We start from the raw sequence: 25,179 nt of genomic DNA on the forward strand, positions 1-25,179 counted from the left end.
CCTGCCTCCCCAGCCCCAGTGCTCATCACAAACCTGGCACCTCCCCTATCTAATCCATGGCTGTGAAACTACAGTCCCCTCCAGACGAACTACAATTACCAAGATGCTTTGCGCAGCGGCCAACGACGCTTGCTGAGTTTGGCGGGGGAGCAGCCACTCGGCCCAGTATCCACCAATAAGCGGCGAAAAGGGCCATGCGGCAGGGGCTTGGGTTGCGTTGTGTCGCGTGCGAGAATGGCGCGGTTTTCTTGAGGGGCGGGCAGGAGGAGGAGCCGCCGGTGGTGGTGGCGGAGGAGGGAAGGGCGGTCCCGCGGCTCGGCGGCATCTCCGGGGAGGATGCCGGTCCATTCCCGGGAGAAGAAGGAGAACAACCACGATGAGATGGAGGTGGATTACGGGGAGAACGAGGGGAGCTCCTCGGAGGAGGAGGAGACCGAGAGCTCGTCCGTGTCCGAGGAGGGGGACAGCTCAGGTAACCGGGAAGCGGGTTCGCGGGCGACGGCACCAGGGGCCGCTTGCAAATGCCGGGGGAGGGTGGCCGCTCGCGCAATTTCACTGCACGGGGAGGGGGCGTTAACGCCTTCCCCCGCTGTGTGTGTGTGTGTGGGGGGGGGGCAGTCCTCCCCAGCCTCCGCACGGCAGCATCTGACCCCGCCCCTCCGCACGGCAGCATCTGACCACCACCCTCTTCAGCCCTCTCCCTTCCCCTTGCACGGCTGCGTCTGCCCCCTTCTCCCCTGTACGGCAGCTTCTGAATCCCCTTCTTCTTGGTGGGGTTGGGGGTGACAGCCCGCAGTCTCCCCTGCTGGGCAACTTGTAAAACCCCCTTTACTGGGGGTAGGGCCTTCCCGCTCTGCATGGCAGCTTGTGGACACAGCCCTTCTTCCTCTGCCTGGCACCTTTTGAGCCTCCTCTTCCCAAGGGGATATGTCTCACCCCCTCCTTGTTCATGGCAGCTTTTTGCTTTACCCCAGGGGACCACAGCCTGTGCCACCAGGCTCCCTCTGCATGTCTATTTCTTCTTGCCCTGTTGCCTGATGTGGGGGCCACAGCCCCCTTCACCTATCTGGTAGTTTCTCCTTTTCTGCCCTGGGGGGCACATCCCTTCTCTCCTTCCCTTATGTGGAAGATTTCATCCTGCTCCCTTCTTACATGGCAGCTTCTCCTTATCTGTCTTTCCTTGACTTGAATTACTATTTTTTTCCTCCCTATACACAATATTGTAGTATCTTGTCCCTTGCCAGGAGTGTGGCGTACAGTTGCCAACTCTTACAAGACAATATTATGCATCTCAGATAAGGCTTTTTAAATAAACTATGAATATTTAAAGAAACTGCAGAGAATTTCTTGTCAAAAGTTCCATAGAAAAGACTTTCCAAGGAATAAATATAATTTTTAAAATACTACATATCACTTACAAGAAATTATCTGTTGGTAGTGTTGTTGGTCCCAGGATATGATACACACAAGGTAGGTGAGGTAATGTCTTTTATTGGACCAACTTCAGTTATGTCAGTTTGTTGATGTTTGGCATTAGTGACGGAGCAGTTGAAACCTTCAGGATTGCAGCAAGGGGTGCATCAGGTAGTTATGTTCAGTATTTTGACTTGTTTATATTCATTGTGGGGAAAAAAGTGACGCTGCCTCCATGTCTGACTCTGCCCGGCGACTAGTGATGGTCCTCTATCCCTCTCCCACAGCCAGTGGGAGCTGCGGGGGGCGGCACCTGCAGCATACATTTCGAGCAGCATGGTTGCATGCATCTCTCCTCTGTGGGCTGCAGTGGGGAGGTTCTCCAGCTGCAGATGGCCCGTGGGCCAGGACTTTGAGACCCCTGCTGTTAAGCATAAGGGTTAATGCATAATATATACCTTCCACCAAGTTGGTCCAATAAAAGAAATTACTTTAGTGTCAATATTAATGTGGCTGTGAACTCAGTTGAAGCTACTATATTGCTTCAAACCGGCAAAAAGTGAGGTTGAGTTGGATAGGGAATTATTCTGCTTTAAATCAAGGGAAGAAGCTTTGGATGGAATAAAGTTTTGATAAGTACTGAAAATAATTGGTGAGCTTACCTTTAACATATTTAACTCCACTTGGTTTATTTTATCAACAGGTGTTGTCCAGAAGTTTTAGATATAGTTAGGCAACCAATACAGTCTGCCCTTGAGAATCAAGACTCCTCCAGTCCCACTCCCCTGAGTTTAGAAATGCCATATTAGTAGGGACCTACCAAATTCATGGTCTATTTTGGTCAATTTCACGGTCATAGGATTTTAAAAATTGTAAATTTCATGATTTCAGCTATTTAAATCTGAAATTGCTCCCTGTAACTTTAGGGGGCCTGACCCAAAAAAGAGTTGGGGGGGGTGTCTCACAAGGTTATTATAGGGGAGGTTGTGGTACTGCTACCCTTCTGCTCTGCCTCCAGACCTGTGCTGCTGGAGAACAGCAGCTGCTGGCAGGGAGTCCAGCTCTGAAGGCCGAGTCGCCACCAGCAGCAGCACAGAAGTAAGGATGGCAATGGCAAGGTATGGTATTGCCACCCTTACTTCTGTGCTGCTACATACTGAACTAGGCCCTTACTTTGCCGCCACTCTCAGCCTGCCCACCTCTGAAGACAGCAGCACAGAAGTAAGGGTGGCAAGCTATGGTGTTGAGTCAGAGCTGGGCACCCAGTCAGAGCCATCACTCTCCGGCCGCCCAACTCTGAAGGCAGCGCAAAAGTAAGGGTAGTAATACTGTGATCCCCTTAAAATAACCTTGTGACCTCCCCCTGCAACTCCTTTTTGGGTCAGCCACTCCAATTTGAGAAATGCTGGTCCCCCCCCTCCTCCCCCCATGAAATCTGTATAGTATAGGGTAAAAGCACACAAGGCCAGTTTCATGGGGGGAGACCAGATCTCCTGGTCCGTGACGTGTTTTCATGGCTGTGAATTTGGTAGGGCCTTACATATTAGTGATGAATGTCAAAGCCACAAGTTATGCTCATCATCTCAGATGAGAAAGACATTTTGTAGGACACCTTGGTATATCTGTATTGGCCACATCTTATAGGAGAGCAAATTCAGAAATTTACTTGAAATACTATTTTTTCTATCTCTACCTTTAAGGCAGGCTGCCCTAATTACCACAAGTCCTGCCCTTCAGGCTTTAGAGGAAGAAGAAATTGTAATACATTTTAGAAACATACCAAAATTACCTAAAACAATTCTCCCATACATAAAGTTGTGATTTTTTTTTTTTAATACCTTGAGGCATCCCAGGTCTAGAAATGAGTGATCTTTTGGGAAGTGGGGGATTTGATATCTCTGTCTCTATAAATCCTAGCCTGAAGGGCAGTGAGATATCTGACTTCTAACCAGTTACTTTTCCAGGACTATTACCCATCATGCTTCTCAAGTTTGTGTAACTTTAGGGAAGAAATACCAAATTTTTGGAGATAGGGAATATAGTAAACTACTGGCAGATACTTTAAAGCTATTTGGAGGTTGGAAATGTTACAAATAATCCTAGTGGAGATGGATTAGTGGGCAGAGTGCAGGTGAGGCAGTCGGAGGTACATGATAAATCCAGTTGATCATGAAGGTGTGCTATTCCATGTGTTATGTATACATGAAATACTACCTTCTGCTAGGTGGAAGGTGAGTCTGGCTTGTGTGTGTATGTATGTACACAACTGTAGACATGGAGGGTCTATGGTTGTGCTAGCTGCAGCTGGAAGATGGCATTATTCTCTCATACTTTGAGATGGTGCATTCCGCATTGTAGCAGATGACCAGAGTACACATCCACACTACCCAGTATGTTGTGCAGGGGGGAAAGGGTCCAGAGGACCACTGATTCTCAAGGAGGATTGGGGTTGAGGTTGCTTATATTGATTTAAAATCTCTTGATATTGGTTTATGAAGTAAACTAATACTAATTAATTTGAAACAAAGCATTAGCTACAAAAATTACTTACTGAAACATGTCTAGAACCTGAAACATAGCTGAGACCCACTGAACTGTGGAACAAAGTAGAAGAAACTTTAGGATCCTGTGTGCCTTCCTGCCTTGTGTGAGGCAGACATCCTGAGGAGTAAATTGTTGGGGTAATTATGTAAGGGAGCTAAAGGTAAGAGTAGGAGGGTTTTTTCTTCCTCATATTTATACTGTCTGCAATGCAAGCCATTAACAGGCTATAACTGTTGCAAATATTCACGTCGAGCAATGGGTTATGGCTAGACAGGATATTTTACAAAACAACTAAATTATTTGGAGCCAGTAAGTTATGCACATTTTCAGTCCATATAACTTTCTGATTTTATTACTACACCTCTACCCTGATATAACGCCACCCGATATAACACGAATTCAGATATAACAAGGTAAAGCAGCACTCTGGGGGGCAGGGCTGCGTTTGCCGGCGGGTCAGCGTGTCTGGCTCCGACAGGCTGCTCTGAGCAGTGTGTTAAGGGTGCTGGGCTGGGGCCGAGTGGTTGGATAAGGGGCAGAGGGTCTCGGGGCGGCGGGGGGGTGGTCAGGGAGCAGGTGGGGTTGGATGGTTCTGAGGTTCTGGAGGTGAGGCGGTCAGGGGACAGGGAACGGGGGCATTGGATAGGGCGTGGGAGTCCCGGGGGACCTGTCAGGGCACGGGGGTGTGGATAGGGGTTGGGGCAGTCAGGGGACAGGGAGCAGGGTGGTTGGATAGGTGGTGGAGTCCTGGGGGTGATTAGGGACAGGTGGGGGTCTCTGGAGGGGGCAGTCAGGGGACAAGGAGCAGGGGAGCTTAGGGGCTGGGAGTCTTAGGAGGGGTGGTTGGGGCAGGGGGTCTCTGGAGGGAGTAGTCAGGGGACAAGGAGTGGGGTGGGGTTGCATGGGTCGGGGGTTCTGAGCGGTCAGTCATGGGGCAGGAAGTGACTATTAATAACTGAAATGCTCAAGGCCAAAGCAAGTTCAATATAACGCGGTTTCACCTATAACACGATAAGATTTTTTTGGCTCCCAAGGACCTCATTATATCGGGGTAGAGGTGTATTACCCTTGTCTATATTGCCTCTTCCCCTTATTGTTTACTTGTTGCATCTAGTCTTTAGTCAATAATGAATAATTTGTCCCATCCTACTGTTGCTTCTTGCCTGTTAACAGTAAAATAATATTTTAATCAACAGAAGTAATCTTCTGTGTTAAATATAACTTAATTTGAAATTGTAATTTCTGATCTAATAGTACTTCTGTTCTCTGAGTGTGTGTGTGTGTCTGTGAGTGTGTATGCAAACTATGGAGTCCGATACAGAATTCCCTGCCTACCTCTCAGAAGCTGCTGTGGTGAATGAAAACTCCCTGAAATGGCTGATGTCCTTTCTTTCAGAAGGAGCCCAAAAGTTCACTGTGACCTGCTCTTGTTCACCACCAAAGCTCTCCTCACTTGTGGAGTACCAATGTTCAATCATTCCACCATGCTGTTCAACTGTATGAGCCAGTGGGAGAGCTAGTGAGACAGCATAGTTTGAGGTGCCGACAGCATGTGGACAACCCAGCTGTCGTCAAATGTAAACTGTACCATTGTGATGCTGGCAGACCAGATGCCTGCTCGTCCCTAGGCCTCACTGAACACTGACAAATGCATGGCTGGAAGCCATTCTGGCTCACCTGTATGTTAGTATTGTTAAAATAGATCTTAAGTTTATAAGAATGTGTTTAGACTTGATGAAATGCTTGTAGGATGCTGCATGTATTGATCTCATTTATAACATCTATATCTTGTGGTATGAAGTTATATTGAATGTTTGCATTATAAACCTCTAACTGTGTAACTTACCAAACAGGAAAGGAGCATTAATTAGTATGTAAAATGCTTGTCCTGTACACAAGAAGCCCCGTTGCACCCAAATGAACCATTGTGAAACATCAAAGGACAAAGACTTTGACTGATTGCACCCATCTCCTCTTCATGAGTGTGGGGAGAGGAGGGAGAAGGCAAACGCTTGTCCCATGAGTTTGAAGTCTGGGGGAAGGGAATAAAAATTCCTGATCAGAAGGAACTGTATCACTGTGCTGCTTGGAATTTGGAGAGGGCAGTATTTCTAAGAATAAGTGTGGGGAGATCCCCATGCTGTTTAGCTTGGATTAGCTGTAAAGGATGTAGAATGCTTGCATGATGCATCAGCTTCTGTTACCTTTTGGAACCGAAGACTGTAACTCATTTGTGTGTGTATGTTTACCTGCATTAACCTTGTAAATAACTTATTTCTTTTTCCTTAGTTAATCTTTAGTTTGTTATAGGATTGGCTACAAGTATCTTTGGTGTGAGGTCTAAGGTGCAGGTGACCTCATGTAAGGGACTGGCCCTTTGGGACTGGGAGTAACCTGGTTTGTAACAGTCTGCCCTGAGGCTGGTATTCACATTTGTGAGCTACTCTAGACAGCTGGGCAACCATCTTCCATCTTTAATGCCTATCCGAAATCAGCACCTGGCTAAGAATCTCCTCATTAGTCTTCCCTGTTGCATCTACATTGAAGTTAAGTTGGTAGCAGCCTTATGAGGGAGTAGAGCTAATTTCTACTCATATTGTCTGATGCCTTCTGTGGTAACAGAGGAACACACAATTCCATATAGGACTGTCTACGAGATTGCGCCCCATCTTATTGGACACAGATTCCACTGTATTGATGATGGGTACAGGAACTCAAGACTTGCTTACTGAAACTCATATGGAGGAATTAGGATTCATTGTGTAGCTAGAGCTCTTTCAGGCAATGAAACAGCCACTCTGCTTAACAACACAGTTTGATGCAGCTTTCTGACACAAGATGGCTTTCCATTAGTCCCTATGTGAACAGCGTTCTTAATCAAGTTGAACTGAAGCTAAACTTTCAGATAGTCAAAAACAAAGAAAGAAACTATGATGCCGAACTTCTTTATTATCTGTACAGTGATCAGGTGAACAAAATTTACCTGACTTTTTCTATGTCCAAACCTGCAGGAAGCCTGGAGGATAAACCAAATGTTTCAGTTGGAAAGAACTAATGCAGGAAAGCTGCTGCAGGAATTGATGACATTCTACCAGAGCCTTGTGGTGAGAGTTGTGAAACCGTGTGTTTTTTTTGAGAACTGGACTGCTGTGTTAAACTAAGACATCACCTTTAAGTCAAATTACTTACCACTTTGTGCAGTCTATTTTGGAGTCGCTTTTCAGCTGGAACTTTCAAAATACGCACTAAGTGTTCCTGTTGTCAAAGACATCAAAAGTAGGTGTCAAGATTTCATGTTGGAGTTCGTGAAATGGAGATTGCCATCAAATGTTCAGTGATTAAATCCCTTTCAGTACTAAGTCTTTCTATTGTGTTCCACCCTGCACGAGCTAGATGAAATATCAATCATTGTTTTGTAGAGACCTTGGACAGCTGAAGTAGTGGTAAAGAGTTTTGCTGGTTCACTGGCATACTCAAGACAACTGAGCAGAGTAGATTTTGGGTTGAAGTTCTCAAACACACTGCTGCTGGGGACAAAGACTTTAGTGGACTTGACTTATTTTCTCTTTTGTTGCTGTCGCTACCTTTTAGCAACACTGCAGTTGAAAGATTTTTCTCAGATGAATTTGATAAAAACAAAACTGTGCAACAAGATACAAGAGGAACTTTTAGAAAACATTCTTTGAGTTAGGGCATATATGCAGTGACACAATCTGTTGTGAACAGTTTGCACCAATGAAATTATTGCATTGGTCACTGGTGTTATGTATTACCACCAGCAGAAGCATTCTACTTCCGATGAAGACTGCGAGGATGAAATGTTGCCTTTTAGAGACTAACAGTAACAAACCAATTCAACAGAAAATATGGACATTGACTGCCATCATTTAATGCAGTTAGAAATAAATGTGTTTTTTGTACAACATACGTGTGGGCTATTTTTAATGCTGTCATTAGCCATATTTTGTTTGAAACATCTGCCAACCCTCTATTGGGATACAGGTACCAGACTGGGGGTGGGTGGGGGTGGGTTGATTTTTGAATTTGATTGCCATCTCATAGCTTTGTTGCTAATGTGGATGAACTCCTGCTGGGGCTTGTAGCTTTTTTTTATCAGACCTCTACTAGGTATCTAATTAAAGCTTTTGTTTGGTCTATACATCAAATAACAATGTATTTAATAAAAAATCTTCACTTCATTATACAGATTGGGCTATTTTTTAAGTGACTTTGGGTTATTAATAAAGTAGAAATCTGGCAAATCTGGTGATTCTTCACCCTTCTATATAGTTCATTGTATTAGCGTGGTATGACACATCAACCTCAATTTTTGTAGGAAAATTCTATCTGCTCTAAACTAACCTGCCAGTTTTCAGGCTGAGGTGACTAGACTTCTGAGCAAACTCAGGTTTATAGGGGAAAATGAGCTGCAATAATCACACAGTTACTTGTTGCGCTCCATAATAAGGTATGCATATTGAGTTTAAACATTTTTAATCACCAAATTTGCAGGGTCAGGAGCATCTTGCAAGGGAAAAATGTAAAAAATCAAAGGAATTTTTCACCAGCTTTTGCAGAGTAGTCCAGATTTTGCTGGATTTCTTTCAATTTGAGAGGTTTTGTTTTTTGTTTGTTTTTTAACCAAGTTGTGGTAGTCACTGTTACTTACTCAATACTGAGGTATTATTGCCTCTTTAAATTAGTATAAATATGTATATGTGGGTAACTTTTTTGGCTTAGAAAATCAGTTTATACAGCTATCAAGCAGGAAAGTAAGAGATTCAGTGTTTCATCTGTTTTGTCTTACTCTGCTAATCTGTATTGCTGTGTGCACAATACATTTTTTTTTTAATAAAGCTATGCTATGTAAAGTAATAAACTTTGAACAGGCCTGACTTTTTCAGAGTTGTTTAGCACCCACAACTTCCATTAACTTCAGTTGGACTTTTGGGTGCCCAGTACCTTTGAGAATGAAGATGTGTGATGCTCTGCTACATCTTATAACCCTGAAAGGAACAACTTTTTGCTAGGCACTGTATGAACACATAGCATTATGGGGTCCTGGTCCTTGACTGAGGCTCCTAGGGGCAGATGGAATGCAAATAATAAATTGTTCCTCTCCTCCCTTGTGTCATGTCTCCAGGCACAAAAAAGCTAGCACCAAGGTTTGCTCCCCACCTGCAAAAGTTCCCAGTTATAGTGTAGTTGCAGAAGATTCCATCCAGCCGAGAAGCCTAGGTGTGGAAGAAACCAGCAAGCACTATAATTATCACCACATGACAACTGTTGATATGCCGGCATTGGAGCTCTTCCTTTCATGTCATTACCTGTGCAGATTGCCATGTTTAACAAAAAATAAGGAGGCTGAAGACTTGAGTGGTACTTGTATAAATCAGTCTGATACAGACACTTTGTTAAAATTCCCCATGGTAGACTTATGCTGGAATTAAGGAGGAGGCAAAAGAGCTTAGTATGGTCGCACCTAGCAGAGCTCTTTGGGACCGTAACTGGTGTTTTAAATCCAGACTGTCTCCATCTGGATATCTGTGAGGAATTGTCACTGTACTTCACAGAGATGAGAACTCATATCTGAAGTGGCCTCATGGGGACATCAAGAACAATGAGTCTAAGACAGCTTCCTCACAAACAATGCAGCCTGTTTGTCCAAGTAGTAGTCACGGAAATACTAACAGCAACTGGAACAGTCACGTGTGTCTTTGACCCTTCCTAGCTAATAAAAGAGCTGAAAACACTTGGAACCATTCCTAAAGGATGGTAGCATGTCTTTCAAATGGGGAATTCTCCTTCCTAACCAAGAAACAGATAATAGCCTGACCAGTGCTAAAGATGCTGCTGCCACTACCGCTACTGCTAAATACTAGTGACCTTGCCAGTTACCATCTGATACAGCCTCCTGAAGAAAAGCATCTCTCTTTCACGAAGAGAAGTTGGAACCAAAAAAAAGTGGTATTATCAAACCCACCTTGTCTCTGTTTTCTAGGCAAGCCAATCAAGAAGCTAGTCAAAAAAGCTCCAGTGTCAACAATGCTCCGCTGGTATCCTGGTTATTTTTAGTTTAGAGACAAGGCATTGTTTAGAGACAGCACCAATTGCTCTAGGGGATGACCTGTCTATGTACAAGAGAATTATATCCAGCCTCATTAATAGATCTGTGACATTCAGTGCTAATGAAATTATCTTGTCTCCCCTCCATGATATTGTAGGGGTGAACAGAAATGTCCTTTAAATAACTCTTAGGGTATGTCTACACTACAAAATTAGGTCGATTTATAGAAGTCAATTTTTAGAAACCGATTTTATACAGTCAATTGCATATGTCCACACTAAGCACATTAAGTCGGCGGGGTGCATCCTCACTACCGTGGGTAGCATCGACTTACAGAGCAGTGCACTGTGGGTAGCTATCCTACAGTTCCTGCAGTCTCCACCGCCCATTGGAATTCTGGATTAAGCTCCCAATACCTGATGGGGCAAAAACATTGTTGTGGGTGGTTTTGGGTACATGTCATCGTCAGTCGCCCCTCCCTCCGTGAAAACAAAGGCTGACAACCATTTCGTGCCTTTTCTGTGCAGATACTATACCACAGCAAGCATGGAGCCTGCTCAGCTCACCGTCACCACTGCTGTTGTGTCCTGGGTGCTGCTGTCAGCAGACGGTGCAGTTGGACTGCTAACCATAGTCATCCACTGCTTCCGCTGCAACTCTGCTCTCTGGTGCGATGAATCCACCTCACAGGTCCTCTCGTCGTTCTGTAGAAATATCTATTCTCGTGGCATCTGTCGTCATCCACTGCTTCCGCTGCAACTCTGTTCTCCTGCAGATGCCATACCATGGCAAGCATGGAGCCCACTCAGCTCACCACTGCTGTTGTGAGCATTGTAAACACCTCGCGCATTATCCTATAGTATGTGCAGAACCTGCAAAAGCAGGTGAGGAGGCGACGACAGTGCGATCACAATAGTGATGAGGACATGGACACAGACTTCTCTCAAAGCACGGGCCCTGGCAATTTGGACATCATGGTGGTAATGGGGCAGGTTCCTGCCGTGGAATGCTGATTCTGGGCCCGAGAAACGACCACAGACTGGTGGGACCGAATAGTGTTGCAGGTCTTGGATGATTCCCAGTGGCTGTAAAACTTTCGCATGCGTAAGGGCACTTTCATGGAACTTTGTGACTTGCTTTCCCCTGCCCTGAAGTGCAAGAATACCAAGATGAGAGCAGCCCTCGCAGTTGAGAAGCGAGTGGCAATAGCCCTGTGGAAGCTTGCAACGCCAGACAGCTACTGATCAGTCAGGAATCAGTATGGAGTGGGTAAATCTACTGTGGGGGCTGCTGTGATCCAAGTAGCCAACACAATCACTGAGCTGCTGCTATCCAGGGTAGTGACCCTGGGAAATGTGCAGGTCATAGTGGATGGCTTTGCTGCAATGGGATTCCCTAACTGTGGTGGGGCCATAGACGGAACCCATATCCCTATCTTGGCACCGGAGCACCAAGCCGGCGAGTACATAAACCGCAAGGGGTACTTTTCAATAGTGCTGCAAGCACTGGTGGATCACAAGGGACATTTCCCCCACATCAATGTGGGATGGCTGGGAAAGGTGCATGACGCTCGCATCTTCAGGAACTCTGGTCTGTTTGAACAGCTGCAGGAAGGAACTTACTTCCCAGACCAGAAAATTACTGGTGGAGATGTTGACATGCCTATAGTTATCCTTGGGGACTCAGCCTACCCCTTAATGCCATGGCTCATGAAGCCATACACAGGCACCCTGGACAGTAGTAAGGAGCAGTTCAACTATAGACTGAACAAGTGCAGAATGGTGGTAGAATGTGCATTTGGACGTTTAAAAGCACGCTGGCGCAGTTTACTGAGTAGGTTAGACCTCAGCGAAACCAGTGTTCCCATTGTTATTGCTGCTTGCTGTGTGCTCCACAATACCTGTGAAAGTAAGGGGGAGACGTTTATGGCGGGGTGGGAGGTTGAGGCAAATTGCCTGGCGGCCGATTACACACAGCCAGACACCAGGATGATTAGAAGAGCACAGCTGGGCGCCCTGCGCATCAGAGAAGCTTTGAAAACCAGTCTCATGACTGTCCAGGCTGTGTTGTGACAGTTCTGTTTGTTTCTCCTTTATGAAAACCTGCCCCCTTGGTTCACTCTACTTCCCTGTAAGCCAACCAACCTCCCACCTTCGATCACCACTTTCAGAGGCAATAAAGTCATTGTTGTTTCAAAATCATGTATTCTTTATTAATTCATCACACAAATGGGGGAAAACTCGCAAGGTAGCCCAGGAGGGGTAGGTGAGGAGGGAAGCACTGGGGGGGGAGGGGGGGAGGAGGAAAGGACAAGGCCACACTAAAGTTCAAAACTTACTGAATGCCAGCCTTCTGTTCCTTGGGCAGTCCTCTGGGGTGGAGTGGCTGGGTGCTCATAGCCTCCCCTGCCCGCGTTCTTGGACGTCTGGGTGAGGAGGCTATGGAACTTGGGGAGGTGGTTACACAGGGGCTGCAGCAGCGTGCTGCCTTTCCTGCAGCTCCACCAGACACCTGAGCATGTCGGTTTGCTCCTCCATTAGCCTCAGCATTGCATCCTGCCTCCTCTCATCATGCTCCTCCTTCCTCTCATCGCATTCATTTAATGCTTTCCTGGACTCTGCCATTGTTTGCCTCCATGCATTCTGCTGAGCTCTTTCAGTGCTGGAGGACTGCATGAGCTCTGAGAACATGTCATCACGAGTGCAGTTTTTTTCCGCCTTCTAATCTGCGCTAGCTGCTGGAACGGAGATGATAGGGGGAGCGTAGAAACATTTGCAGCTGTTGGAGGAAAAAAAGGGAGAGTAGTTTTTAAAAAGATACATTTTAGAGAACAAAGGAAAGACTATTTCACCCTGAATCAAGCGATTCACATTACATAGCACATGTGCTTTTGGTACAAGGTTGCATTTTACCTCTCATGAGTGCCTGCCTGTCACATCACACATGCTTGGCTGGGCAACAGAATTCGGCGTGCAGGCAGCCATGGTAAGGCAAAAGGTTTCAGCTTCTTCAACCTTCATAACATCTGGGAATGGTTTCAAACAGCAGCACCCTCCTTTCCCATACCAAGCAAAGCCCATTGGGTTGGCCGTTTAAAAGGAGGGGCTGCGGTTTTAGGGTGAGTGTGCAGCACAACCCAACCCATGCCCCAATACTCTGGGATGATCACTTCAGACCCCGCCCCCTATGTGGCTATGTGGCCTATGTGGGAAGATCCCTGTCAGCAAAGTGCGAACAGCTCAGCATGAACGGGCCTCCCCCCCACTGCGGGGCTAACAGTGGGGATGATTTCTTTTCAGCCAAAGGCAAACAGCACAGCAGGAATAAGCACCTCTGAATGTCCCCTTAAACAAATTTCCTGTATTTCAACCAGGTGACCATGAATGATATCACTCTCCTGAGGCTAACACAAAGAGATAAAGAATGGATGTTGCTTGAATGCCACCAAAGCCTGGGCCCATTCGCTGCAATGCTTTGTTCTGCAATAATTCCAGGCTACTTGCTACTGGCTTGGCATGGTAAAGGCTTTTAGAGTACCCCCAGAAGAGCTTCATGGAGATGTCCCTGGAGGATTTCTGCTCCATTCCCAGACAAGTTAACAGACTTTTCCAGTAGCTATACTGGCCGCGAATGCATCCCAAGTCTTTAGGGAAAATTAATCATTAAACACGCTTGCTTTTAAACCCTGTATTATATTTACAAATGTACACTCACCAGAGGTTCCTTCTCCGGCTTCATGGTACGGGAGCCCACGTTGGGAGGGTATTGGCTACAGGGTGATGAACAGTTCCTAGCTGCCGGGGAGAAGGGATTCTCCGCTTGCCTGCTGCTTGCCGCTATCCTCAACCACCTCCTCATCTTCCTCATCCACAAAATCCTCATCCCTGTTGCATGAGACTCCCCCCTTGCAGGTGTCCACGGACAGTGGTGGGGTAGTGGTAGGGGACCCCCCTAGAATTGCATGCAGCTCATCATAGAAGCAGCATGTGTAGAGCTCTCACCCGGAGTGACCGTTTGCCTCCTTTGTTTTTTGAAAAGCTTGCCTGAGCTCCTTAATTTTCATGCGGCACTGCTGTGTGTCCCTGTTGTAGCCTCTGTCCATCATGCCCTTGGAGATTTTGACATATATATTGGCATCTCATCTTTTGGAATGGAGTTCTGCCTGCACAGATTCTTCTCCCCATACAGCGATCAGATCCAGTACCTCCCATTCCGGCCATGCTGGAGCTCTTTTGCGATTCTGGGACTGCATGGTCACCTGTGCTGATCAGCTCGCCACGCTGGCCAAACAGGAAATGAAATTCAAAAGTTCCCGGGGCTTTTCCTGTCTACCTGGCCAGTGCATCTGAGTTGAGAGCGCTGTCCAGAGCGGTCACAATGAGCACTCTGGGATAGCTCCCGGAGGCCAATACCGTCGAATTGCGTCCACACTACCCCAAATTCGACCCAGCAAGGTCGACTTTAGCACTAAACCCCTCGCCAGGGAGTACAGAAATAGATTTTAAGAGCCCTTTAAGTCGACAAAACAGGCTTCGTCGTGTGGATGGGTGCATGGTTAAATCGACCTAACTCTGCTAAAGTTGACCTAAACTAGTAGTGTAGACCAGGGCTTAGTGTCCCCATTTAAAATTTTGTTTTGTTAATGTTTGCTGAACTCTGGTGCATCCAGCTAACTTTCTTCTGACTCCCCTGCCTTTGAGTGGTGAGAGCTCACAATACGCGTCTCTTGAGACGCCTTGCCTTCTCTTCTACCGAGAAGTCCTCTGGGAAAGATTTGGGAGAAACTCCTAAAAGAGGGTGGGGGAAAAACAAAGCAGAAACTCTTGTGGAAAAACACTTTTCAAGTTCTCTTGTACATCATAGAGAACAAAAAAGCAAATTCCACCCTGAAAAACGATAAGATTTACATTCAATATTTTGGAGCACGTACCCAATACCATCAAGGATTCTCTCCATTTCTAGGACATTTAACATTTATCTGCATCTGAATTAAGAAAGCAACTAAGCCTCTGTGTACCTCTATAATAATAGGAGATGTCAAGCAAAGTTTTTAGGGAAAGGCTAAAGAGAGCAGAAGAGCTTTGCCAAAATCCAACATTCCTTGCTTTTTTTTTTAAGTTTTTTAAAAAAGGTACTTTGATCTCTAAATGCAAGTATATTTAAGGAAATATTCAGAAATGTCAATAAAATAACTCTGGCAATGGTGATGAATCTGTTTTTATTGCATTGCTTTAAAATATTTATTTAAATAGTCACTAAGATAGATGAGGGAGATTCCTATACTTGAGCTCTTTGGCTGCAAAACCAAGAAAGCAATTTAATATAATGAAAATAGTCTTCAAAACTGAAGAATTACAACTTTCTTTTTTTAGTGGAGGTTAATTTATACAAAATATCAGTCTATGGATAAGCAATATAACTCCATGGACTATGCACTCATTTTGTGTGGTTTGCTATTGCTTCAACTAACTAAACTGATCTCCATTTCTTCTAATTCTAGAAGAAACCCAATTAGGTTAGTTAATTTTATATACCACAGCAAATGTAAGGTAGCTTTGAAATTTGGAATTGTCTTCAGCAGGGGACTAGTATCTCTTAAACCTTTAGCTTACAGAACACCAGTAGCTGGCTCAGTTTTTCATAAATTGTTTATGGTTAGCTTGGTCTTAAGTTGTATAAAACTGGTAAGTTAATTTCCAGTACATTTATTCTCAGATATAGTTGTCAAAACCTTACCCGCTCCCCCTTTTTTTTTTCTTCCAGAAATGGATGATGAGGACTGTGAAAGAAGAAGAATGGAATGCTTAGATGAAATGTCCAATCTTGAAAAACAATTTACAGACCTCAAAGATCAGTAAGTAGTCAAACATTTTTAAAAAGTCTCTCTTTCTTTGCGGGCTCATTCTTTCAGTAGTGCTGTAAGTGACCACGAACAGTCAAGTCTTTCCTTTCCTGTGTTGCAGGAATTACTCTCATCTGGATTCTACCATTACAGCAGCTGTTGACTCTTTAAAGAGCATGGTGTTAAATTGGCGTTCTGAGATGAAATAATTGTGCGAGTAGCCAAATTTCTGCTTTCTTCTCATTAGAATTTTTAGGGGGAAGATAAATGTAGTTTTTAGAGTAAGAAAGGGGATCGCAAATGCAGTTGCTGGGTGGAAGTGCCTGCATGAGTCTCCTGTCCAAAAATGCTGAGGGGATATATGTGGACTTGCATTCTTGTGCCATCAGGACTCCTTTTCCTTCCTTATGTCATATGCAACCAGAGGCATCCCCCCAGCATTAATTAAAAGTGTGTCTAGAATTAAGTTTTCGACATCAGTGTAGCAGACTGCAAAATTTGACTTCTCCCTTAGCTGATAGTCTCACCAATAAAGTATGTTTTGAATTGTCATTTAGATTTTGTTTTCAGAAATAATTCTGTAAGGTCAAAAATTTGTGCTTTAGCAGCAATTAATACCTATCAGCCTACTTCACTGTCTTTAGATAGGTTTATCTTTAATAGACATGAAGTGAAAACTAAAACAAGCAGGTGAGCTACACCCTACAGCTTTCAACTTAACTTTTAAAAAGTGTATTGCATATCAGTTATCTCTATTGAACCCAGAGGCTCCACTTGAAAATGGGGCTCTGTTGTCTTACTAACTCTAAAAACTGTTCATGATACTACATTGTAATCTTTAGACTTAACCTGTCTGTTCTGTAGGTAAAGGATTTTTCCCACATCACTCTGCCAATTAATATCAACTTGTTCAGAAGGGAACAATTTTAGAGGTTTTAAAATATCAGCTCACTTTCTATGCCAGTTGAGTATGCGATATCTTAGCTGAAGGTGCCAGTTAGTGTTCATTGTCATGGTGGGAATATTTTGTGTGGATGCAGAATCTGTCCACTGAGAACTGATATGAAGGCTCATCTCATTCCATTTAGATTGCTCATCTTTTTGCATGTAGTGTCATCTGATGATTCAGTTGCTGCCAATCTGGGTAATCTTCGTAAAAGTTTCTGTATACCATCCCCAGTTCCTAGTCACTTGGTGTTTTTTGTTTATTTTTAAAGTGAAGAGATCATATTCTGCCATTAATATCTGTGATTCCATCTTCAGAAAGAAGGGATAGAAAATAAGAAGGGATAGAAATGCTATGCTTGTACATCTTTCCTAGAAGGGTGAAGTATACAAAAAGAAAATAGTTTACTTTAAAAGTGACTTTTTTGTCTTGGAATTTAGAGTGGCAACAGATGTAAATTTCTAGGTTTTAATAGATCTGTCATGAGATTATTAAATTTTATGATTGTAGATATGGGATTGTCTAAAGAATTCTTGCATATGAAACTGTCATTTCTGCTATTCTGCTTGTGTTGGCTCTTAAGTAATAAACTACATTTTTTATTTTAAGACTTTACAAAGAAAGATTAAGCCAAGTGGATGCAAAACTACAGGAGGTCATAGCTGGAAAGGCACAAGAATACTTGGAACCATTGGCAGCTTTACAAGAAAACATGCAAATCCGAACAAAGGTGGCAGGTAGGAATGTGACATGATTGTTGCTGTTTAACAGTGTAGATCTACTATGCAACTTTAAAGTCAGGTGACTCCTTCTAGAACAGGGGCGGGCAAACCTTTTGGCCTGAGGGCCACATCGGGTTTCCAAAATTGTATGGAGGACCGGTTAGGGGAGGCTGTGTCTCCCCAAACAGCCAGACGTGGCCCGGCCCCCGCCTCCTATCCGACACCTCCCACCACCACTTCTCGCTCCCTGATGGCTTCCCCTAACTCCTGCCCCATCCAACCCCCGTACCCAATGGCCCCCCCAGGACTCCTACTCCATCCACCACTCCCTGTCCCCTGACCATCCCCCACCCCTGCCTGCCCCCTGCCGCCCCATGCAACCCCCCCTCTCATTCCTGACTTGCCCCCTGGGACCCCTACCCCATCCAACCCCCTGTTCCCCGCCCTCTGACCGCCCCGACCCCTATCCACACCCCCGCCCCTGACCACCACCCCCAACTCCCCTGCCCCCTTACCACGCTACCTGGAGCACTGGTGGCTGGCGGCACTACAGCTGCACTGCCTGGAGCACCGGGTCAGGCTGCGGCTCTGCAGCTGCGCTGCCTGGCTGCCCAGAGTGTTGCGCCGGAGGCGTGGCGTGCTAAGACTGTGGGGGCGGGGCCGGGGGCTAGCCTCCCGGGCCTGGAGCTCAGGGGCCTGGCAGGAGGGTCCCGCGGGCTGTAGTTTGCCCACCTCTGTTCTAGAACATGTGACTATTATAAATTTTGAAATATCTCAGAAGAGAAATCTAGTGGACACTTTTTTAGCAGAAGCCAACATTGTAATAGGTTGTCTGTCTTCTCAAAGTACTGTCTAATTAAACTCTAGGCAGTGTGATGTTATCTTGTGCTGCATCTGTTCTCTGTCTCTGTAGCATTGTACAAAATGATTACATTTCTGCATTAATAAGGGCTACTATTTCTATTAGTGTCAGAGGATTTCAAAAATAAAGGATATGAAAATGTGAGGGAGACTTTTGCCACTTAGATTAATCTTAAATGGATCAAATTTTGAGTTCAAACTACTTGATACTTTTTTACGGCTTTAAAAATCTTGTTTTGAGTTGTGATGTGAGTTGTCTTTTACAAACTTTAAAACTGCTACTGTATTTTATTGGAACTTGTTAGATCCCTTAACATACAGTGCTAGAAGACAATATGACACACATGCACACTTAAGCTTGTAATTTTTAACATCTGGCACACTGAATATATTCTAACACTGTCTAGTTTCTAGTTACAGTTTTGTATAACCAGTTCAGCTGCCTTGTAATCCATGTCTCCAGATCTTACTACGCAGAGGTTATAGGGCATGTATATTCCGTAACAATGGGTCTACAGCAAGTGTTCAATTCTGACCCCAAAAAAAGAAAAACCAAACAATTCCAGGAATTTTAAACTCCTAGAATTTAGCTAAATTGAATCTTAACATCTGGATACAGTTTTAATAAGAACTCTTGTCAACTCCATTTTGTCAGCTGAGGTAGAGTATTAGTCATGCCGCATGGCAGTTACATGGAACGCTGACATGACAAAAAAATCGAAAACAAAGATCTGCTCCTCCTGTTCTACCGCAGTACTAAGTTTTTTGGATGGTGATCTCTTCAACCAGATTAATCCACGGATGCTCAACCTGTCTGTGATAGGAGAGGGGTTTCCCCTAACACAGGTTAGAAAAGAGCCTATGAGGAGACTTCCTACCAAAGAACTTGATGTACATGAACTCCTCCCTGAGGGGAAATAATGAAGTAAGCTCCAGCAGCTTCACTTAGGCTATGCTAATGTGGACAGACTCCATGTTCACTTTTTGGGTTTCTTACTGTCACTCAGGAAGCCATGGCCTCTAGAACAGTGGTTCTGAATCTTCTCAGACTACTGTACCCCTTTCAGGACTCTGATTTGTCTAGTGTACCCCCAAGTTTCACCTCACTTAAACTACTTGCTTACAAAATCAGACATAAAAATACAAAACTGTCATAGCACACAATTACTGAAAAATTGCTTACTTTCTTGTTTTTACCATGTAATTATAAAATCAATTGGAATATAAATATTGGACCTACATTACCGTGTATAGTATATAGAGCAGTATAAACAAATCATTGTATGAAATTTTAGTTTGTACTGATTTTGCTAGTGATTTTTATGTAGCTTGTTGTAAAACTAGGCAAGTATCTAGATGAGTTGATGTACCCCTGGAATACCTCTGAGTATACCCAGGGGTATGCGTGCCCCTGGTTGAGAACCACTGTTCTAGAAGAAACTCTTGCAATCTACTTTTCCTGCATTCCATGCACAAGTTATGTTATCAGGCCATGTCTACCCTACAAAATTATGTTGATCTAACTTACATCAGAATACAACCACTGCAATTGTCAAGTTTCAGAGTAGCAGCCATGTTAGTTTGTATCCGCAAAAAGAAAAGGAGTACTTTTGGCACCTTAGAGACTAACCAATTTATTTGAGCATAAGGTTTTTTTTCCTGATCACTCTTGTTACAGCGTGTATGGTAACACCCATTGTTTCATGTTCTCTGTGTATATAAAATCTCCCTACTGTATTTTCCACTGCATGCATCTGATGCAGTGAGCTGTAGCTCATGAAAGCTTATGCTCAAATAAATTTGTTAGTCTCTAAGGTCCTTTTCTTTTTGCAATTATCAAATCACTTGTGTGTGTATGCACGCTTGGCTACTTGTGTTGGCAGTGTGTGTCCTTACTAGGAGTGCTTGTACCAATATTATTGTCAGTGTGAGGCATTGTGGGATGGTTCCTGAAAGCCAGTAGCAGTTGATGTAAGCAACACAGTATCCACACTGACACTGCATCAATGGTGACTCTCTGGGAGGGGGCAGGAGGTTGGGATGCAGGATGGGATCAGGGGGTCGGCACTTACCTGGGGCAGTGCCAGCTCCTGAAAGCGAGCTGCACACCCCTCTGGCAGTGGCTCAGTGGTCGGGGCAGGGACAGCACGTGAGGACACCCCCACACACACCTCCCGGGGCTGCAGGGATATGCTGCCCACTTCTTGGAGCAGCGTGGAGTGGGCAGGCAGGAAGCCGCCTTAGGCTATGTCTACACTGCCACTTTCAGCGCTAAAACTTTAGTTGTTCATGGGTGTGAAAAAACACCCCCCTGAGCAACAAAAATTTTAGCGCTGAAAAGCACCAGTATAGACAGCGCATACCGCTCATTCTGGGTGGTTATTTTTTATTGCTGGGAGAGCTCTACCCCGGCGATAAAGCATGACTGCACTGCCCATGTCACAGTGTGGCCAGTCCCGCTGAGCTGCTGGTGGTGGCGGCAGCAGCTCGGGACCCCCTGGCCCTTTTAAATCGCCCAGGGGCTGGGTGGTGTATGGGGGTGGCAGGCGGGGTCGGGGGAGAGATCCGGCACTGAATATTCATGGAGCCTGGGCACCACAGGCCCATGCAACTCGCTGCCCCTGGCTGGGATAAACTGACATAGCAACTCAGATACTATGAAAGGTGCTGACATAAAGCAATATATTAGACCTCATTCTTGAACAAATTCTTTGAAGAGGAAAGCTGCTCAGTTCATTTGCATTATAATACTGTGATTTGTCCTCTGAAAAGTGCAAGATCTTCCATACATGCACATACCAACGTTCTCCAGGGTTAGGATATTTAGCATACAGCCAGTAGTCTTGTTCTCAGTGTTAAGGAACACCACCCTTATATGAATCATCCAAATACAGGTACACATAGTTCTACTTCTTGGAGAGGAAAACTTGGATAATTTTGAGAAGCTTTTCATGTTTAATACATTAAACAGGTTGTTACATTCTCTGCTACAGAAGTTTTCTGAATTGTCATGGTACTTGGCATACAGCTCAACAGTTTTTTGGTTGTTCGAACCAAATCCCCTACTGTTATATCTATTGCGGTTGTACAAGAATAGGGTTTGGAGAACTCGGCTTGAGATTCCTCAGTGTGCTTTGTGTTGTGTGCCAGTCTGTGGTCATCTCAGACAAGACCTGCTCAGACAAACCACCAGAAACAAAGCTTTATTTTGTAAGGAAACATAAGGATTGCTTGCTTCAGGCTTCCTGCTTCAGTGCTAAAATTTCCTGCTGGGAAGGCAGAGGGTACTTCTGGCAGGACCCAGGAAGTTTTCCCAACATGCAGTAGTTTGTAGTCCACTTATAGTTATTACTGCTGCCGCTGAAATAAACTGGACCTTGGGCTACACAGCCATCAGTCAGTTAGGAACCAGAGAGATTATAAACAAATGGTAAAAGATTTAAAACAAATAGCCCAAATCTTTTCTCAGCACACTTTATCAGCCTCTTCACTTCTTTAGCCAACTTGCTGAGATGCTGTTTCACACCGGTATGCAGGTGACCTCCGCTAACTTGGAGTTTTAATTCTAGCCTGAATCAGAAGGGCTATAAGAAGTGCTGTATTATCGTGCCCCATTAATCAGTAATAGCATTTATTTCAGTTTTATTTTATAGTAACGCTATTTCTTAAACTCTAAACTTAATATCTGAAACTGTTGCCCATACTATATTCTCATTACCCAAAAGTGAGTTGAAAAGATGTTTTGTTGGTAAATAGTTCACTGATCATGAGAAGATAATTTTAAGAAACATGATGATTTGTCTTCTAACATCTTAACTCTTCAGTGTTAGATGGGGATATAATTCAGTGATAGAAATTGTTCATTCTAGGTCTCTTATTGCTAGATTAAGATGTTAATCTGACATTATCTGTTGTGTAGGGAGGGTTGGAGAAGCAGGCTGCAAGAGTTTTTAGAAGCTAATATTTGCTGACACAGTAAGGAATTTTTTTTAAAAAATAAAAGTGGTTATTCAAATCAGCATGTAAAATGCCCTTTTAATTTTTAAAAGTGACTGTTTTTCTTGGCAGTAGAGAAATTGCTAATTTGTACTCATTAATTGGGGAAGTGCTTTGTGAAAGACCAACTGAATTTGCAAACAAATGTACTGGCATAAGACAGTTTTTACTTCTATTTTAACTATTCAGACCCCTTAATTGAAAACTTATATGAGCAGAAATGGATGCAAATAGAATTTGAGGTTACAGAGAATTCAGTGATTTTTGTAAACCACAAGAGACTATCCAGGAGATTCAAGTTCTCCATTTAGAGAAGAGATACAACATGGACCACTAATAGGAATTGAAGGGCACTTCAGTTTCTGTGCTTTTCAAGCAAGAAGCTTGTCCTCCTAGGTCACATAGGTGAACACACGAATAGCCATCCTGGGTTGGACCATTGGTCCATCTAGCCCAGTAACCTGTCTTCCTATAGTGGTTGCTGCCAGATGCTTCAAGGGAATGAACAGAACAGGGCAATTTCTCAGGTGATCCATCCCCTGTTGTCCAGTTCCATTTCTGGCAGTCAACAGTTTAAGGAGCATGGTGTTTGTTCCTGACTATCTTGGCTAATAGCCATTGATGGAGCTATCTATCCACCATGAACTCATCTAATTCTTTTTTGGACCCCATTATACTTTAAGCATGGTATGTTGTGAAGGCCAAAGATTGAATTGGCTATCTCATAAGATTGCCCACAAGACTGGTGGTTCTGGCGGCTTGTGATGTGGCCCCTGTCTCTTGACAACAGCCTAGAGACCACCAAACGGATAGTCATACCCAAGAATTACTGACTTTGGCTGGGTACATTTTGCCCTCTTCTCCTGCCTTATTAATTACTGTATTATTGTTAGCCTCCCATTCATTACTATTAAACATAATACTGAAGTAGCACTTAGAGACCTCAGCCAGGTTGTGGCCTCATTATGTTAGTGCACTGCATGCACATACATGTGCTTTTTTTTTTTTTTTTTTTAAATGTTGCGCTCTCTGCTTGAAACTGTCTTCCTCCAATGCACCAAGTTATCTCAGCCAGAAGTGGCAAAGCTGTAACATAGTAAGTCTATCTTGTGTTGCACTGACAGAATTTTACATTAGTTTCTTTTCCACCTATATTGCCAGCAAGATAAACTTTTAGTCTGCATAAATACAGAAGTGAACAAAATTGAGAACAGTTTTCTCTGCAGCCTCTTGAGTTCAGTCAGTTATTTTTCCATACAAGTTTTATACTCTGTGTACTGTCTGAACACTGTCAATATGTAAAATAGGTTTTGGGTTTTTTTTTGCATATGTGCATTACTGTAGGACTAGCAATAGTGATCTTAACAGATAATTTTGAAATCCGTTACTCCTATTTTTTTAAAAAAGTAATAACGCTGTAATTTGTCTGGTTGCAGGTATCTATAGAGAGCTCTGTTTAGAGTCTGTAAAGAACAAATATGAATGTGAAATTCAAGCGTCTCGCCAACACTGTGAGGTATTGTCAACTTATTTAAACGGGTGGCTAATCAAGTCTGTCCTTAATGGGTGTGCAACAGTTTCCAAGATCGGTACATTTTAAGTTTGTAGTTTTGCTATAACTTCAATATTTTGATGTATTTCTTTTGAAACGATAAAGAAAGTTACATCCTTAACAACTTAAAGAAATGAGACCTCAGCTAGGTGTCAGTTTGGTTTACATAAACAATATTAATCTTACCTTCATTAACAGGGCCTGTCTAAGATTGAAAAGACCTCCGATCATTTTTGGAATCTCTCTTATATACTAGGCATCCGAGAAAATAGTTAGTGGTATTCTGCCATAAATATAGTAGTCACATTTTGCAATAATTATATTTTTAAAAACAGCTTATGGGAAGAAAATAATGTCACTATTCAAAAATTGATACAGTACTAGAGAAATAGACATCTGTTTCTATTTCAGTAGAATCTCTGATCATTTCAGCAATAGATAGAAAAGTATTTGCGTAGACCAAGTTGTAAAATAATTAATTCTATTGATCCTTGTTCAGGTGGAAAAAAGTATCAAAACCTTTAAACCCAGAGATAGAAATCCTGCTTGTAAAAACAAAAGCTTATTTCTGTGAGTGCATATAATATTTGAAATGTCTGGACTAATATGGATCCTCATATTTGGATGCTATAGCCTGTTTACCTGGATGTAAATTGTCTCAGCCTGATCTCGTCCATCTCTGAATAGACATCAGTCTACTGAGATTGAATCCCATGTGCTTCTAAGCTTCCTGGGTCTGGATAGTGACTGATCACTGCTCCGAGCTCTGTATCTCTGAAGCATACTCCCTCATGTCTGCCACCATTCTTGAGCAGTGGGACCCTCAGTCTTGCTGCCTACACTCCAAACCCAGTGCCTTAGCCCTCCTGACCCTCCAGTTGTTAGACAAGTCTTTGTTTCCTCCCCCCACACCTAGCTATAGGTGCTCCAATTTCCTTGTTATACCCTTCAGGGATAACATGGCAGTAAAGCACAGGCTTAGCAAAGAAATCTGACACGCTTCACCTAAGTCACAGGAGTTACAAACCCATTGAAAACAAATTCCCAAATCCAGTCCCCTTCAGTGTCCTTGCCACCCCTGAGAGCCTTGCCTTTGGTTAATCCAGGCCTGTCCTAAAGCACTCAAAATGCACGCAGTGTGCTTGCACAAGGCCCCCATCTCAGTCGTGGCCCCAGTCACTGGATGGGTAGTGTTATGATGTGGTGCACAGGGTCGCAAAGCCACTCATCACTCAA

The 25,179-nt window shown here is 43.9% G+C and overlaps 1 protein-coding gene across 1 annotated transcript in view; it reads left to right on the forward strand.

Annotated features, from left to right (window-relative positions):
* The first annotated feature begins 242 nt into the window (after positions 1-242).
* The window catches only part of BRMS1L (BRMS1 like transcriptional repressor), a 45,740-nt gene continuing 20,803 nt past the window's right edge, over positions 243-25,179 (forward strand). The window contains exons 1-4 of the mRNA XM_084631474.1: positions 243-472; positions 15,788-15,878; positions 17,422-17,549; positions 23,828-23,907. Coding sequence (XP_084487600.1) covers positions 337-472; positions 15,788-15,878; positions 17,422-17,549; positions 23,828-23,907 — 435 coding nt within the window. The 5' untranslated portion in view covers positions 243-336. The remainder of the gene's footprint in view (positions 473-15,787; positions 15,879-17,421; positions 17,550-23,827; positions 23,908-25,179) is intronic.

Source organism: Lepidochelys olivacea (assembly GCF_965140295.1).
Source record: "Lepidochelys olivacea isolate rLepOli2 genome assembly, chromosome: 6".
In the NCBI taxonomy this organism is placed as follows: domain Eukaryota; kingdom Metazoa; phylum Chordata; order Testudines; family Cheloniidae; genus Lepidochelys; species Lepidochelys olivacea.